The 18,844-nt window shown below is 44.8% G+C and overlaps 1 protein-coding gene across 1 annotated transcript in view; it reads left to right on the top strand.

Annotated features, from left to right (window-relative positions):
- POLR1A (RNA polymerase I subunit A) overlaps positions 1 to 18,844 on the top strand; it is a 1,786,762-nt gene that overhangs the window by 1,032,149 nt on the left and 735,769 nt on the right. The window contains exon 16 of the mRNA XM_069632173.1: positions 18,300 to 18,483. Coding sequence (XP_069488274.1) covers positions 18,300 to 18,483 — 184 coding nt within the window. The remainder of the gene's footprint in view (positions 1 to 18,299; positions 18,484 to 18,844) is intronic.

Below are 18,844 nucleotides of genomic sequence, written 5' to 3'. Positions count from 1 at the left end.
GATCTAAGAAAAGAACCAGGTCTTCTGTTTATTCTTGAATCTAGTAAGCAATGCCTGATCCCGCAGATCTGGAGGAAGAGCATTCCAGGCTGCTGGGACTGCAGTAGAAAAGGCTCCCTTTTCCATCTTTTTAGTTTTGCTTCTGGGAATGTTCATGAGATTCTCAGAGCTGGATCTAAGGGGATGGCTATTCGATTTCTTTGAAATCAGGCCTTGAAGGTAATTCGGCATTAATCCAAACCTGCATTTCATGGATATTGTTAATAACCGAAAATGAATTTGGAATGCTATGGGGAGCCAGTGCAAGGACCTTATAGCATGAGAAACATGATCGCGGTGGGTCAATCCGACTACTATTCTAACAGCCCCGTTTTGCACCACTTGAAGTCTATTAATAGTATTTTTGCTAGATCCAATGAGAAGGCTGCCCCAATAGTCCAGCTTTGATCCCATAATGGCTCTAGCTAGGGTCTCGGCATTTGCTTGAGTGATAAAAGGGCGCAAATGAGCGAGCAATTTAATAAAATAGATTGTTGAAGAGACCAGACTTCTCATGTGAGCTTGCATATCTAGATGTTGATCTAGTACTACACCTAAAGTTTTTACTTTCTTCTGTGGTTTGAAGATCACATCGCCAAGATGAAATTCCGAGTAACATGATCCCAGCTTCTTGATCATAGATTGTGTGCCAATCAACATTAATTCAGTTTTATCCCTGTTGAGGGCTAGGTTGTTTTCTATCATCCACTCTTCAACTAGGGAGTAAACTCTGTTGAGTTCCTCCTCATCACAAGAATGGGAGCCTGCCAACGAGACGACACACTGGGTGTCGTCAGCGTAATTGGTGAACCACACTCCCTCTTGTTCGAAGGTGTTGAAAAACGGGGCAGTAAAGATGTTATCGATACAAGGGGACAGGCAGATCCCCTGGGGCACTCCAAACCATACAGTCACAGGGTCTGCTGTTGCCTCAGCTATGAAGACACAGCTGATTCGGTTGCCAAGAAACCTGTTGGCCCATTGAATTGCTTCAGGTGAAAAGTTAGCTACTTCCACTATCCTGTTGGCCAAGATCACATGATCGACCAAGTCTCGGAGCATGAGCATGGAGGTTGGGCCCTTATCCATTCTTTCCAGAAGTCGTGATTTTAATTCTAATAAAGCGGTCTCTGTGGCAAAGCCCTTTCGAAATCCAGAGTGACAAGGATTTAAGATGGGATATAAATCGAGGTGTTGAGAGATTTGATTATAAACCGCATGATTTATGATTTTGAGCAAGAAAGGAATATTAGTTATTGGCCTATAATTCAAGGGATTGTCAATAGCCATGCCTGTGTTTTTCAGGATTGGCGAGACCCAAGCTTGCTTGATATTGGAAGGTACTTGGCCTTCTGAGAATGAGGCATTAATAATGTCCGATGAACAGGGCGTGATTTATCTTGCAAAACAAAATTGAGTTCACTTAAAATACTAGCATGAGGGGTATAAAAACAGTGTGTTGCATTGGAGCTGTAGATGACTGCTAGTTGACGTCTGACAATTTCCACAAAGTAAGACTGCTGTTCTTCATTCATATGTTGCAGAGCAACCCTGTCACATGCCTTTTTATGAACACAGACTTTTTATCTGTATTTTGTAACTTTTAAAACCAACAAATCCATCCACTAACATTCAGCGTAATGACATATTGATTGATTCCTATAGTATGCATTTAGCAATAAAACTAGAATAATTTTCCTCATACAACCTTTTATTTGTGCAGGAGGGTTCTTCTCTTTTAAACAATTACTGTAGATGTGAGTGACATTGGGATTTAGCACTCTTTCTTGCTGGAAATGCTAGGCTCTGAGAGCAAATTCACTGAGATGTATATCCCTTTGAAAAATGGCATTCTTGAATGGTCAGAGAAGTGTAGAAATGCAGTACCCCTCATCAAGCAAGCAGCTGTCAACCTGCTGATGAGAAAGCAACTGGCAAGTAAAAGAACACCTGGTCAAAAAGGGGCTGCTAGTCTACAACCTTGTCAAGGATGGACTGCTCATCTACCTCCTTGTTACTGAAGGACTGCAAGTCAACAACCTCCTGTCTGGCCCCAGCATCAGGATTCCGTGGATGGGCATCTGTGCCCCCTTCCTGCCACCAGCACCACAGCAGAAGCTGCTGAAAACAATAGCCTTGCTGGACACAATTCAAAATTTACTGAGCCTCATATACCTTTAAAAATGGCTGCGGCCATTCCGCAGTCCTTTTCTTCATTCAGATCTGCTCCAGCACGAGTCCCTCTTTGCATTCTGTTGATTGAATGCCTTGCAATTACATCACTGCAGTCCAAGGGAGCTGGCATGCAAAACCGGTCCCCCACAAAGGCCAAGCACTAAGGCCATCACCTTCTGTCTGTCCGGTCTTAAACGGCATACAGTGCCACCCTGTATCTCCCTACGTTCTGTCCTATTCAGTTAGTTATACATTCACAAGACCCCCATTTATGCAGCACGATCACCGAAAAAAAGCTTACTACTATTGAGGCAGGTTAACTCGCTCTTGCAATACCAGGTAAGGCATCCGCTGCCACCCCTGTAACCATCCCTCTCTAACCTTCAAGCTGCAGCATGGTTTTACCCTGTGTCCCCACCAGCACAGCTTGTTATCACTGAGCGCTCTGCTCACCAGTGTGCGACGCACACATCTCAGTACTGCGGTAACCTGACCCCTCCAGTGAAACCTCTGTTGACGGACGCCTCTATATGTCAGGACCACACCCTACCATCTCCATCCCCCTATCCTACGTACTAAACCACCAGCGGCACCTCTACAGCCCGAAGGGTACCCCAAGAAGTTTACTGTAACCGCACAGCGTTACTGCGACCGCACAACATGGCTAAATTCAACTGTTTCCACATACACAGCATACTACTCGCTACCCCCACCCCATTCCTACCATCAGCCCTCCCTGACGCCAACTGCAGGAAATTCAGTCACACCCCACCATTCATGGCATGACCCTCTTTACCCAACAACATTATATTCCTTTTCCTATCTCAGCAGCCTACCCAAACTTACCCCCTCCTTTCCAAATTTGCTGAACCACTGGGACCTAATCAAAACCTGCCCTCCTATTCACATCACAAACAGAGAACCTTTGTCCTCTACATTGCGGACCCCCTCAACCAGTGGGTGCAACATCACCCCCAAAACTGCTCACCATCACCCAAAAGGCTCCTCTAATCATACTTGCCCCTTCCTGGGAATCGAACGCCAAATGAAACTATGCTCCAGAACCGTCCTAACTCCCCCTCCTGTGCATGACCACACATACCACATCATGGGAGCATCCAGAAACTCTAGGCTCACCTCCCGCACCAGCCCCCACCCATCCTCACATCTACCATTCCTGCTTAACTCACCCCCAGCAACCCCCACCACCACCTCCTAACAACCGGGAGGTGTCACTCAAGTGCCCTTTGATTAACGCATGCTCCCTTGGAGCTTACGCTATTAAAATACACAGTCTCATCACCGATCTTCATCTTTACTTGCTTGCAATCTTTGAATCTTGGCTCCACAGTGCATAAGGTCACCTACTATCGCTAGCCATCCCTCCCAATTACTCCATCTTTAGGGCAGACTGCATTAGCTCCTAAGGAGGTGGTGTCGCCCTCATGGCCAAATCATCCCTCCTCATTAGAAGCACCCATAGTCCCCAATTGTCAGTGCATAAAACTCTTCTCCTTAAACTTTCCATCAATCCCCAGACTACTTAAAACAGCCTTTTCCTTTATCGACAACCCAACTGAATCAGCTGACCCAAGTCTGATATCCCCCTCCTGGTCAGACCTCTTATCAAGCCTGCCACTAAATGTATCATTCTAGGCGACTTTAATCTGGGTTTCAATGATCCAAGTGACTACATCTTGGATTGAATTATCCACCAATGCTACCATCGAAAACTCCACCATTTCCCCTGTAGCTTGGTCTGACCACTTCCTCATTGAATTTTACTTCTCGCATTTCAATCCCCAGTCTACAATGGCCCCATCTCTTAAACCCATCCTGGTTCGCACCACACGCAAACTCATGCATGAGCCGCTCAAGCCTACTCTCTGCTCCCTACTCTCCCCCACCCTATCTGTTAACAAAAGCCAGGAAGACCTAACCTCCTCCTCACGATGGACCAACATGCACCACTCAAACAAAACATTCCAAAACCTTGCAAACCCTCTTTCTGACCATCTCATCAGACTTCACAGAAACAAGGTAGCCCTAGAGCAACTTCACAAAAGTAACCCAACCCAAGATAACTACTTGAATGCTGCAAAGGCCGCCAAGGTCTACAAGGAAGCAGTAATTTCCCCAAAAGCCAACTCATATGACACTAGAATCTCCAACGCTAGCTCAAACTCCTAAGAATTGTTCTCTGTTTTACCAGGGCTGTAAACCCTAATTCGCTTAAAATCCTGCATGTGGTCTGATAAAGAATGGTGCTTCACCATTCAAGATGCCCTCGTCAACAAAATGGACTTACTGCATGTTAGGCAAAGTTTGTATGCAGTACCCTCTGGGACCACTACACACAACTAGGACTACAGGTGTAAGCAAAACCAACCTTTGGTAGAAGTCTGTACCACACAGTTTTTCATAGCGAGCTGAGCAGCCAGGCTTATCTCAAGAGGGAATGTGAGCTTGTAAGGGTGTTACACAAAGGTCTAGAATGACAAGTATTCAGATAGACATTTATACTTAAGGTTTCTTGGTAAAACACTTCTAAATTTTATTACACAATCATTCATAAAGCATTCACTCAATGAGGCAACCAATATGATTACTAAGCAGTTGAGCTCCCTTGAAGTAGGAGTCAAATAGCATTGAAGTAGGAGCAAAAAGGCATAAGTTAATTATAGGAATATTACAGTTACTTTAAAACAGTGCAAATAGTTTGAGTTCACCAGAGGAGTTGATTCAGTGCAATAAGTAGGCCAGAGTCAATGGGCTAGTGTCTTGAATAAGTAAAAACGGTTCTGGTATTTAAAACAGAAAAGTCTTTGCCACGGTTCTTAGAAGTAGTTCACGGAAGAAAGGTTTGTATGTCGTGTTACAAGCTGACTAGGCCTGCAAGTTGCCATGTTCCACAAACTTTCGCGGTGAGAGGTAAGTTCTCTCAGTCGGTTTTTCACAGTACCTTATATTGAAGAAAAAGATGCAACTGAAGACTCTGTTCCTGGCAGTTCCTGCAGATCTCGCTGTTCCTGAGCCTCAGTCATGGGGATAAGAGGGAGGACGTTGGGGGACTGCTGCACTGCACAGGGACGGATCACAAAGCTGGCAAATTGGCAAATCTTCGATTCTGGTTGCTGCTGTTCAAGCACATAAGCTGGTGTCCTTCTCCCTGGTTAATCCTAACCAGGTCCGAGAATGGTATCCAGGTGGCTTACGAGTTGATTGGTCCTCCCAACTCAAGGGAAGAAGGCGTCCTTGAAGGGGCTTCCCTGTCGAGGTGAACTTGGTGATTCGGACCTGCAGCAGAGCTCCACCGGGCAAACCAACGGTCCAGTAGTTGCAGCAGCCGTCCTCTTCTAGCTCGTCTTCTGTTCTTTCGTTCCAGTGGTCGACTCTGCCTTCCAAGCCAAGAGACTCGCCTTTTAAACCGTTTTCGCCCATTCATTCCAGCCTAGCTGCCACTCACCCAACAGGGTGGCTGTCCTTGCCAGACAGTCAACCAGCCAATCACGCCAGTGTGCATTTGGGTCTCCTAGGAGACTGAGCACAGGGAGTTTTAGGCACCTCCCTCACTTCCTCCCCACCCCAGACACTCAGGCACCAGAGGCGGTCTTCAGTCCTGAAGCCCGCCAAAGGCATAGAAACAAAGGGACCAAACCTAGTTTGGCGCACAGAGACAAACTCTAGAAGGACCTTTCCACAAAGAAATGGCGAAAAAAGTAGACCAGGACCTGTTTAAACAAAGGGGGCTCAGGCGCCATCTTGAAAAACATGGCTCCCGCGATTTTTAGCTACCAGTGTTTGCGATCAGGAAAACTCATGGTAGTTCGTTGTACAACTACTGCCACCAGCCATTTCGATAGGAGAGGGTAGCATTGGACTGCTAAATTAGTTTCTAGACATAGGGGATACTAGGTAACCCCTCCAGCACTCTACTGTAAGATAGAGGTGTGCTGGGTCTAGGAATTTAAAAGAACTAGTAAAGTCAATTTAACTTTACATTCTCTGAGAAACAGTAGTTTATCCCAGAAAAGGTATTTAAACCTTGGGACAGCCTAAACGGCTTCCCTGTGTCACTGCACTGAGGGTGCTGTGCAACGCACATGAAAAGATGATGCCTATGGAGTGGTCTTAAAACCCCATAATCAAAGAACACAAGAGTATGTAAAAAAGTCAAGTCCTCAAAATCCAGCAAAGTTGCTGGGGGTCTCTAAGGTGACGGGAATTAGCACATTTATGAGAATTCTCCCTAACACTGCAAAACAGAATTATTGCCAAAAGAATCCAGCTAGCATCCAAATCTCCACCTCCGACTGCCTTGCCACCATTGGTTCTCCCCAATCACACAGTGACAACCGCATTTCTCAAGTCTCTCAAGTGACTGTCCTGGAGACTATCCAGTTGCTCAAAGCCACAAACTGTAAGGGAGACTCTTCCTCAGCTCAAATAGTCAAGCGTGTGCGACCACTGTGTCCCCCATTATCACTGAGTTTGTTAATGCCTCCTTCAAGACCAGCATTGTTCCCAATAGCATCAAATCTGCATGGATCACCCCACTCCTTAAAAATAAATCCCCTGATCCTTCACTACCCACCAATTACCGACTCATCAGCACTGTTCCATTCTTGATCACATCGCCTACTCCCAAGTCCACCACTTCTTAGAATCCCATCATCTCGGAGGAACAAGGCAATCCGGGTTCCGACCAAAACACATCCCTGAAACAGCTTTGCTGGACCTTAAAATGCAGCTTGATAGTATCAAGGACTCTGGCAATCTTGCCATCCTCCTTGACATGTCAGCAGAGTTCGACTTGGTTGACCACGACACCCTTTGCCATCACCTTAGCTCACACATTCTATTATCTGTGGACGCCATCCACAGATAATCGAAACTGATGAAAACTTTTCTCTTCAGTAAATACGGATAATGACACTCTTTACTTATCATTTACAACCACCAACGTACTATCAAATTGTTTACCCTAGCCACCTTGCTGGTCTCACTGTTGTAATTATGCCTCTACTGTATAAATGCTGTGATACTGCAGGGTTTGGGCGTTACAAAAATGTTATATATAAATATAAATAAACTAGGGACTGCTCATCTATTCCTTTGTCAATGAAGTGCGGTTTGTCTACCTCCTCCTCAGCCAGGGCCTGCTCGTCTATGGCCTTGTTAATTCGAATCTCCAACGAAACGCTAATCCACAACCTAGCCATCAAATAATTGACTAACAACCAGTTTCAACAGCACGCATTAAGATGGCTAGGAAAGCCTTGTCAGTGACATTATTGAAACCAAAATCTACGGTGGCCCCATTGTTCATGGTGTTATCAATAAGATCCACATATTAATGCCCTCATGCATTCTGCCCTCCTGAATGATGTCCTCATCCCCAATTTTTCTAGAGGAACTGGAAGCCAAGGGCCAGGCTTCTGAAGAGTTAACACAAATTATCTGGTTTAAAGTTTCTGGGGAAGAGACTCTATCTCATAACTATTTGTTAATCACGTATTCACCCCAACAGAAAAGATGAGCTTAGCCTAATTTAATGCTCTTGCTATCTAAAAGAGATAGCCAATCACTACAGTTTATTATCTGTATCTGACCCAGATGGATATGAGAATTCCTAATAATGTGTTGTACATTATCAATTGCACATTTATTTCTTTCATAAATCTTTAAAACATTGTGGTTATACATTTGGATGGGGCTATTATTGCTTTACTCATCTGAGTGTGTGAGCAACCCAATATTTAGAGAGTGTCTCAAAGTGGTGGCTGACTGGTTACTACAACCTATGTGTTGCATTCGTCAGGATCGTTAAAAACCCACCATGGTTTCTTATTCTTTGTGGGTCATATCCTGAAGTCTAGAAATCCCTGCATGTTAAGGATTTCCAAAATCAGCCCTGGTGGGATGATTTTGGGAGGCCACTTTATTAAGGTGAGCAGGGAAGACACTGAGAGTTTAGCCAAAACCCAATCAAGGTGAGGTAGCAGAGCAGTCAAGGCTTTGTCTCAGGAAGGGTGTGAAAGTGGTCCAGGGCTACAATGAGTCAACACAGAGCAACACCAGTAATTGCAGCTACACTGTGAGTATATAAACATGTATATAAAAGTACAATCATTTATTAATCCTTTAGTTTTACACACTAGGCAGATGAAAAATTATAGGTAAGTGTTGTCACACAAAACCTTATAAAACATATATACACGTCCACCATTAGTATAAATAGACATGCTTATGGATCAATTACCAGTGTAATATAAGTGAGCAGTCGGATCCATAGTAGAAAAATAAGACAGAACCCTTTAGAATCAACCCAAACAGCTTCCCTCAATCTTATAAAGTCCAACCCTCAGATGGTGTGGGGCCTTTGCCCAAAAGTTACCAGTTCCAAAGCATATACTTCTTCAGGTAAGTACTTATAGGAATAGCAATGACAGTGGTTATGGTGAATAAGAATTCCAAAGTTAAATTTAAGTTCAAGTAAAGTTCAGGTGAGTACTCAACTCAATTTAGCACACCAATATAGGCCTAGGGAAGGATCCTAAACCCAGGTTCCATCCCCAAAGGTCTGACCAGAGTGTGTTAGTCAGTACCTTGCACCCTAGTTAACCTATGGGATACAAGGGAAGAAAGCAAAAGCCAAGAAGACTTACTCCCTGGCTCACTGTTCTCGGAATACCACGGTTGGAGGTTCCAGACTTCCTTCCAGGCCCGTTCTTCTGTTCTTGTTTCTACCGCGAGGGTCATCTAGACAAAAATGCTACTTTGTTTCACATGATTTGGTTTTGGTCAGTCTCAGTGAATAGGAATCGGTACCACATAGCTTCCAGTTGAAGACCCAAACGAAGACAAGGGAAGACATCTGTGTGAGTGACGTCCATGTGACACCTTGGCACACAAAGATACGATCCAACAAAGGTTACTGTGGTCAGGCGGCGATAGGCGTCCATACACCGGCAAACATGGGAGCAGCTCCAGCACACCTTCCCCTGAAGTGAGACTGCTGAAAATGTAGGAACAGGCGACTGGTGGCACAAGCTGAAGATCTGCCAAGTTCCAGGATTCTGCTCAGAATGACGACGGCTGCAGCAAGGTAGACCATAAGAGAGCTGGTCAGTCCACTGGCTTGTCATGGGACACTTTCAAAGGCTCAGCAGGCCGGGTTCCTCGATCCCATTCCAGTTCATAGCACCAATAAAGGCCTTCTTGAGATCAGGACAGAGGAGCAGGACTTCATTGGGACAACACTGGAATTAATGCTGGGCAGCTGTAGGAGTCATCTTTGGGTCTTTGGCTCGATGCACGAAGCTCGTCCTCTTAGTTCCTTAGTTCCAACCATGATCTGATGAACAGTTGCAGGAGCCCTCCTTTTATCCAAGATTTAGACTGGGAGCAAGTTCAAGCCCACCAATGGAAATGATCTGCACCAATCAACCAGCCAGTGGCTATCCATCTATGGATAGCCTCTAGTCATCACATCTGCCCAGCAACAGACTTTCAGGTACCAAAGATGTGGATTGGGACTAGACAATCCCAGACACACACATGCACGCATGCCCGGCCGCCCGTGAAAGCCACAACTCTCCCCTGGAATGTTATTTTCTTTGACCAGAGAAGGCAGGAAGAAGGCCAAAGCAGTTTGGCCAAAGAACAAGCGATAATCCTCGTGGCACGGAAAACTTAGGGTGCTGGTCACCTTTGGTAGCTCTTTGTGGTAAATTTAAAAGTGCACAAGTAAAATAACACATAAATGGTAATAATATTGCAGCTGCGACCAGCTTGTTTTAGGAACATATGAGAAGTAACCAAAACGCTATCATGTGAAAAGATATGGACACAAAGTTTCCTAACTGCACTTCACTGTAAGGCGATGTGCGCAAGCATAACAATACAAGATTTCATAAAGAGAGACATAGGCCCTCATTACAACACCGGCGCTAAACCATTGCGCTATTAGCACCATGGTTGCTGCCGGTATTGTAACGAGTCCGCCATGGTGAAATGGGGAAGTACCACCCCATTCCAAGGTTGGCAGGGCGGTACTTGCCCATTTCACCATGGCCCTTCCCCATTCCCATTTTTGCCCCATAGGGCATAATGGGAATGGGGAAAGGCAGTAATTACGGTACCGCAAATTGCGGTAACGTAATTATCGCCAGGGTCCCTTTGCGTGTCCCTGCAATAACGGCTGGTTCCAGCCACCGTTATGGGAATTGGGCGCTAAGGGATTACCAGTACCTTTACCGGTACCGGTAATCCCTTAGCGTCAGGGTCGTAATGACCCCCATAGTCTCTAAGTACTGACAGTCTTAGGGACTTGTCCGTTTCCCCATAAGAATGATCAAACAGGTAAGGGCAGGGTTAAAAAAAAGATTTCCCATATAAATGTATGGAGGGAAAGGTGCAACAAGAAAATCCTTCCTTACACTGCAGAAATTCCACTCCCTCCTAGTCTTCTTGATCAGTAAAATTCTCAAAAGGAAATGGGGGAACAAACAAAAATAAGCGCCAAAGACAGAAATCTTCATCGCTCATGGATATAAAAAAAGAAAACAACAAAACTCACTTAATTGTTTAACTTGTTTTTGCCTAGGTGTGAGGCTCTTAGTCATTTCTCTGTTTGCCTACTTTTTTGGATCTGGAAGACCCTGCCCAAGTCCGGGTTCTGGGTCTGTGCAGGAGCTACTAGCCACGAGATAAACCCTAGCTGTCACCCTGTTCTTAGCTACTTACACTCTCATTACTCAATGATATATCCTGACAATTAAAAGTGATTCCACTCGTCCAATACTCAATGGTTTATTTAAAGATACTACAAGAGCACAGATGTTTAATTCTGGGGCCTCCTGGTGATGCTCTCCACTCTCTCCCCATTTTATCCCTCTTACTCTTTATTTATACTGGACAACCCTTGAATCTAGCCCAACTTCTCCCCTTGCCCAGATGTGTCCATTTAACTACATCTCACAACCTATCAACCCCAACGTGTCCACAAGTCTGTGAAGTGTCGGGTCCCAAAGTTTATCATTTCCCTAACATATCCCTCTATGCTAGAAGGGCAGGGGCAGTGCAGTCCAAGAAAAATAAGGGCTTCTCCTGAGGCCAGAGGTGGAGCATGCTAACCAATGGTGTGGCAGTATTACTCTGCGTGTCTTGTCCACCTCACATTTATGTTTTTATTTTGATGTCCTTTTTTTTCTTTCAAATCCGCTCTTTCTACTGTGTCTTTTCCCTGTTCAATTCCTGCTTAGTTTTCATGTTTCTCGCTTTCTGCACTCCTTCGTCTCCCTCTGTTATGTGTTTCTCCCTCTCTCCGTTAACCCTGTCCTGCTCTTATTCAGTCCCCAACCCTTGCTTTTTCCATTTGCCCTCCCCCTCTTCCTGGACACATTTCAGGGGGATATCTCACTGTCTACTCCAACACTCCACTGATTCCCAACCTTTGCCCCTTGCACTCTTTCATGCTGGCCCCTCCATCCCCAGGATTTACCACAACTTTGCCTGCAATTATTTATTTGCCACCGCTCCTGCTTGTGCCGCAGCTGTCCTCCCACTACCTGTCTTACACCTAATTGCCTCGTTTTGGTACCACACCGCTATGAGTAGCATAATTGCAGACTATATGCATGTCGTAATGAGTAATCCTGCACTTTTATAAAAGGGGACAATCACAGAATTTGTAATGGTGGATTTCAAAGAAATCCATGCATCCCCATCCATCCCATTCCGAAGGGCAGGGTGTCTGCTTCTTAATCCACCATCTGCCTCACTAACGCTTTGTCCTAGGTGTGAATTAATTTCACTGACCCCTATCTCTAACATTGGCCTCTAAGAGGTACATTTGCAGAGCTCCTGGACTATTGCTCCACAGGGATGGGGAGGGTGTGTGGAGGAAGTTGTTCAGCTCTCTCCCACACCCCCACATAGGCCTCCGGATGCACCACCTCTGATTCTCTTCTGAAGCCTCTTTGCGAGTACTGGTGGGAGAATAGAGGCATGCACATGCCAGAAACATCTAAGATCAGGCTTGGCCAGCACTGAACATAAGGACTGCAGAAAAACAGCTGGAATGCTTTTTGAGAACTGCCGATACCCAACAGTTCCAAGTTCAAGTTCATGAACGTCAGAGTTCCACATCCTGTGCTTGCAAACTATCTGATGCAGATTCTTGGAAGTGTATTCTATTTCACTGATCTTCCGGTCATCTAATTTGTGCGATACTCAGAACGAAGGAGGCATGTTGTGGCAAGGGTACCCAGGATAATAGGAGCGGAATAAATTTCACTCTGTGTGCAGGCTCTAAGCATCTCCTACTGATTACCATATGGAGGAAGAGAATGTATCCAGTGGCAACTGAAGTGAGTCAGCCCGTTCCCGTTCCATGGCATGAAGGTGTGCTCAATTGGTTAGTGGCAATCTGATCATTTTAGGGGGTGCAGCCTATACTCCAACACCAATCTAAATTCAATACTGATTCCAATAGCTATTGTTTCTACAAGGGAGTACGCGTGTAGCGATGTTGCCATATATGGTCATGGTCTCTGCCTGAGTCTGCCTCAGAGAGCGAGGACTTCACTTGCCAGAAACAAATATGACCTTTTTCTTAATGTTGTCTGGGTTTAAAACCTGAATCCAGACCCAAGAGAAAGCTCCATAATATGCCCCAAAACGTGAACGGGACTGCTCCACCAGCTCCCAGTCTCTCTTTTCAACAGGTGGCTTACCTCCTTACTTGTTGAATCTGGGAATGAGTCATGAAGCACTGAAGACATCCAAATGAAGAACAACCTTTAGGAAAATATGCTCATTCCTGCGTTCTACCAAGAACCATTCTGATGGCCAGGCTTTTCACAGTACCAGACTTCTATCAACCACATGGAGCTGAGCACTAGCAAATGTTGCCCTTGACCTGCTGGCCGTGATCCCAGTCAATTCACATGCCCTTTAGGCTCATTCTTTACAGAAAGCCTGTTTCTCCATCCCTCTGAGGATCAGGCATGAAGAGGCAGAAGCACTGGACACCAAGTGCAATGGCAGCCAAAGTACCAGGGGCATGTGGTTGCTAATCAAAATACACAACTAATCTATATCCTGCAATAAACCCAAAAGTAATGTTAGGACTCCATGAACTACCTCCCTTGGACACCTTTTGAATCCTCCAGCACCAGATCTGCTGCTCCCAACTAACTAAACCATATCACCGCTCCAGCAGATCTTTTGTTCAGCGCAGTAGCATGTGTTGTATTATCACAGCAGTCATTCTTGCTTTAAGATCTTTTCCACCTGCCCCGAAAAAATGCCAACCACGAGTTTCCTATCATTCAGCTTGCCTTCGAAAGGGCATTTCAGTGATTGTAAAGCAAAGTTCAATCTACAGTAAGAAGCCTTTGTTCCCTTTACTATTTCCTCTGAGAGACGTAATCCCGGGTTGTTTTTTCTCATGGCAATGTTACCATTCTTTTTGGTCTCAGTGGAGTGTAAAAACCGCTCCCACGTAGACTACCACTCAAAGGTACAAATACAGTGAACCAAGGCTGTGGCAGCTTACAAGGTTATGGGGACCCGAGAAATCCAAATGGGCAAGTGCCCTGTATGAATCAGCGCAAGAGAGATGCCAACACTTTATATCAAGGATGGGAGAACCTATATGGTTACGGGAGAATGAGAAATCTGAACGGCAAGCAACCTTGGAAATCTGATCGACGGAGATACAAACTCTTTGCATTCAAGTTGGGAAAGCCATTGAGGTTACGGGAACCTGAGAAATCCGAGGGGGCAGCTCCCTATGTAAAGCACGTTGTTGAATCAACAAATCTTCCAGCGTGCCTTAGGACTTGGGGGAGTCCAAGAGCACAAACTTGTTATCAAGAGACTTGGGGTAAGAGCAAGCATAGTGAGGAACTTTTCTTTTGAAAAAACTTCTGCAAGAAAGATGTGAACTGTTGTTGATCTTTATGCACTATCGAGAATAGACAAGTGTTGAGCTAGTCAGAAGTCTAACCCAGAGGCCGTTTCCTGGTCTCCTTCTTCGTCTGTTTTTCTAAAGCGGTAGGGCCAGTTAGTTGATTAGGATTCGGACGGAGGACTTTTATTTTGGTCTTTCTAATGTATGCATTAGTGTATTCAACATACAACGCAATTGGATGTTGATTGTTTTCAAGTTTATAAAAATCTGTGATTCCTTTCGACTGAAACTAACGATTCCCTCAAATGTATACGTGTGCTCTCCCGACTGTGGATGGCTTTGCATTGTCAAATCGGACATGTTTTTTGTGAAGAAATTAGTCTGCCTCCTGGGTCAGTGCTGGCGGGTCACCTAGCTGAACAGTTAGTATGCATAGTCTCTAGCATGCCTATTTGGTGTAATGAAACATAATCCTTTCTTTTTGAGTTTTCAGTATCCTGTTCTTTGCATTATTGCATGAGGGAATACCTTGCATAACCTGCAGATTTTCGTTTCAGTCTAATTGTAGTCTCCCAAATCCTGCAACGTGTCACTAAATGTTTCATCTTGTTTATGCTTTCCTCTTCCCCAGCTATCTGGTATAGCCTTTATTTTATCTGTGACCTATCTCATCTCTGTGTTCAACTGTCTTGCATCTGCGGCCTCCCCATTGTGACAATCTTGTTACAGGTGCATCTTGTTTGCAGATGGGGAGCAGGTGCAAGTGGATCTAGGTCACCTGGCCTAAGCCCCGCCCACCTGGTGACTTCCTGCTTGCCGCTCTTTTTCACCACTTCGCAAGCCATGCCCACCTGGTGCCTTCCTGATTGCCGCTCTTTTTCCTGCTTAAGGAGCCCTCCAGCCTCTTTTCCTTTGCAGGTGGGGAGCAGGTGCATGTGGATCTAGGTCATCTGGCCTAAGCCCCGCCCACCTGGTGCCTTCCTGCCTGCCGCTCTTTTTCACCACTTAGCAAGCCCTGCCCACCTGGTGCCTTCCTGCTTGCCGCTTTTTTTCCTACTTAAGGAGCCCTCCAGCCTCTTTTCCTTTGCAGATGGGGAGCAGGTGCAGGTGGATCTAGGTCACCTGGCCTAAGCCCCGCGCACCTGGTGCCTTCCTGCCTGCTGCTCTTTTTCACCACTTAGCAAGCCCCACCCACCTGGTGCCTTCCTGCTTGCCACTCTTTTTCACCACTTAGCAAGCCCCGCCCACCCTTTTCCTATCTCCTCCCCTTACTTTCTTCTATGCACTTACTCTTTAAGAGTTGTCCCTGGACCTAGTTTGATAGCAACCTCGTCTGTTTTCTCCAACCTCCCATTACTGTTTTTTTCTGCCCCCCCCAAGCACTATCTGAAATGTTGTCATGCCTAGTATGATAGTCGCTTGTTTTGTTCCTCCACTCCCTTTCTGCACCCCTCTCCCTCACATTTTGTTTTCTCCGGCTCTACCAGAAATGTCGGCAGGCCTAGTATGGTAGTCGCCTGTCTGTTTCCATTTCATTCCCACTCTCCCCCTCCCTTCCTTATCTATTTCTTAGCTCTTGCACTATCTGAAATGTCGTCAGGCCGAGTACGGTGGTTAATTTCACATCCTTACTGTTCATGGCCTGTAAGAATGTCATTGTATTTTCCCTTGTTCCCTCCCTTGCCTTGATGCGCTTTGAAACACATTGTGTATAGGTGCTATATAAATAAACTATCAAAAAACAAAAAAAGGTGCAGAGAAATTTGATGAATCCTACGGAGTCACTGATTCCCCGGTAGTGGTCTCCTCCCACATGGCCAGGGGATGGCAGCCACTACCTGATCCAGACCCAGGGGGTGGTATTATGAGGGAGGATCATGTGGGGATGGACGAATGTCGGGAGGAGGTAATTACCCCATTAGGAGAGACACAGTATACCCCTGCCCCTCCCCACCCTGAAGAAAGCACTATAACATCTAAAATGCTAATAGCATAGTGTCATTCTAAGCAGAATACAATTACACACAATGCTTATTTAACATCTCCTGTCTATGATCGTTTTGATTCAAATATCCAGAAAAATACAACTTAGAAAGACCTAAAGTGCATATGTACTCCAACTCCCACAAAGCCTCAAGTACGGAATCAAGGAAGCAGGGGTTAATGTGGAATGAAGAAAACCACGCCAAACATGCAGACTAGTTGTCATAATGGCAATCAGCTGCGCGGGACACTTAAACCTGGGGAACACCTTCCATTGACAGGTGATGAGATATGCAGTGTGGGGGAGTGGGAAGCAGAACTGAAGGAAGCAGAAGCATGGTAATGGACCGTGCTAAGAGAGGCAGGCTCTTCCAAGCAACCGCTTGCGAGCCTGATTTACCGGAGAGGCGGGAGACCGGGAGAAACACAGCGGGTGCTGTGAGAGGAATGCTGAAGGACGGCAACAGCAGCTAGGCTGTTGGGGACGTAATCTCCTGGAACAGCAGCAGTTCTGCTGGTGGTTGAGTGCGGAGCCGGCGAGGGAACTGAATGAGGGTCTGCAGAGCAGGGGAAGCCTTTGTGAGTCAAAACTTTGCCGCATCAGCATGCCATGAGTCAGGAACGCCATCAAACACTGGTGAGTCTGCCCGTAGGTGTTGTGGATCCCGGGGCGTACCAACGGCTATATGGACAATAAAAAACCTGTTGTGAATAGCATGTAAATTAGAAAGAAAAGATTTACGCAAGTCCTCATATAAGAAAGTCAGTATGGGGAAAGTTGGAATAAATATTATCACATGCAAATGAACATTAATTAAGAAGTTGAAAGGCAAAATATGCACATTTCTCTATGTATGAGATGTCATTTTGGGGAAAAATGCAATAAGCATTGCCACCAGCAAATAAATACCAGTAAAGAAGTTAACAGAAATAACTTGTACAATTCTCCATGCTGTTAATATGGAGAAAGTTGGGACAAGTATTACCTAAAGTCAAAGCATTATAAACAGTGAAGGAGTACAACTGTGCTATACTGAAAGAGAACATTGTGGAAGGTCCTGGTGAAAGGCACCCATGAGGCAGTGAGCCTTTGGGAGAAGAATGCCTAGCAAGGGAGCCTACCAGGGGATCTAAAGAATCCATTGAAGAATTTGCTATGTCAAAAAGTCACTTTTGCCATCCTTAAAAGCAGTTGTATAAAATGCACATTTTGTTATTCTTTGTAAGACCATGCTTTGCCATCCTGGTGAAAGAGACATTTTTACTATGCTTAAGCAATCATTGTTTGAAAGGCCACTTTCCCTATTCTACCTGAAATAGTCATGAGGAAGGGGACCACCACCTGGATTCAATGATTGTTTTATTTATTGAATTTTCATATTTGGTTTTTACACACTTTTTGCTAAATCAAAATCAGAGATACTTACCTTAGAACTTTAATTATTCATTTCTAGTGTGAGGGTCAGATATGTTTAGGACACAAGGACAGTTTGCAGAATTTTGATGATAGGACAGACTGATCTTTAGTTTTAGTTTCCTACACAGTGAAACTGTTTTTAGGATAGGGACAGGAATGCCTTTATCCAATACCTTTATTTTAATAAAGATGTCTGATGTTGAGAATATTACAACTTTGTGTCTGTCCGCCTCTCATTTCTGACCCCTCACAGATACCGGTGGTGACAGTCCAGCAGAAAAATCTGGGAATTCAGCAGAAACCCTTTTTTTCTCCCTTCTTCTTAATACTGTATATTTTTTCAGCTTATTCTTGTTGTCTGAGGCGTGAGGAAATTTAAAGACCTTTCCAGTCTGCTATGACTCAGTTTCCGGTATAGCGGCAACCTCATTTGTTGGTGTTTTCTGTATTGCTGTTCAGCTACACACAAGAGTACCTTGGATGGCATGTACCTTCAATGCCTGCTTCTCCTGTACACGTTGGGGCCTAAGGGTTTCACCTGTCTAGGTACCCATCTTGCTGCATGCTCTTCTTCTTTTAATTGATCTGTCCTACCTCTCGTACTACTGCAATTTTAGCCTTGTATGTAAGGTGTTTACTAGTTACCTATCTTCTCTCAAATCAGTTCATTGTACAGATTGCGTTTATTAAGCTTTGTTGATGGTCTTTCTATTCAAGTGTACACATGTTTTCAAAAACAGAATTTGCTTCCTTGTTTTTCTTTAGGTTATTATTAGACAGGGGGAGTTGCTGTGTGGTGTTCTGGATAAAGCACACTATGGCAGCTCACCTTACGGCTTGGTGCACTGTTGCTATGAACTCTATGGCGGTGAAACTAGTGGTAAGCTGCTTACATGCCTGGCTCGGCTGTTCACTGCGTACTTACAGCTCTACCGAGGATTTACAATGGGTAAGTATGTACAGTGGAGAATTCCTGATTGGTGATAAAAATAATAAGCAGTGCCGTAAGGAATATTAGACTAAAATCCAAAATAGCGCCATTACCCAACAGATTTGTGACTCATTGCCTAGATTAAACACGTAAAGCTGGTTAATAAACATAATTGTTTGCTTTTAGAAAAGTGTGAAATACAAGTCAGTTCTTAGTCTCGCACTGATTCTTTTTAAACTACTTGCATATTATGTTTGTATAGAGGCTACATCTGAATCAAGAATGTCAGTTTAGAGAGAGAGCGAGAGAGCGAGAGAGCGAGAGAGAGAGAGAGAGAAAGAGCGAGAGAGAAAATGAAAATATCTAGCAAATGTTTCCT

The sequence above is a fragment of the Ambystoma mexicanum genome, chromosome 6q (assembly GCF_040938575.1).
Source record: "Ambystoma mexicanum isolate Mex_15411 chromosome 6q, UKY_AmexF1_1, whole genome shotgun sequence".
In the NCBI taxonomy this organism is placed as follows: Eukaryota; Metazoa; Chordata; class Amphibia; order Caudata; family Ambystomatidae; genus Ambystoma; species Ambystoma mexicanum.
The sequence above is the reverse complement of the archived record's forward strand: the minus strand, read 5'-3'. Positions and strand labels throughout refer to the sequence as shown.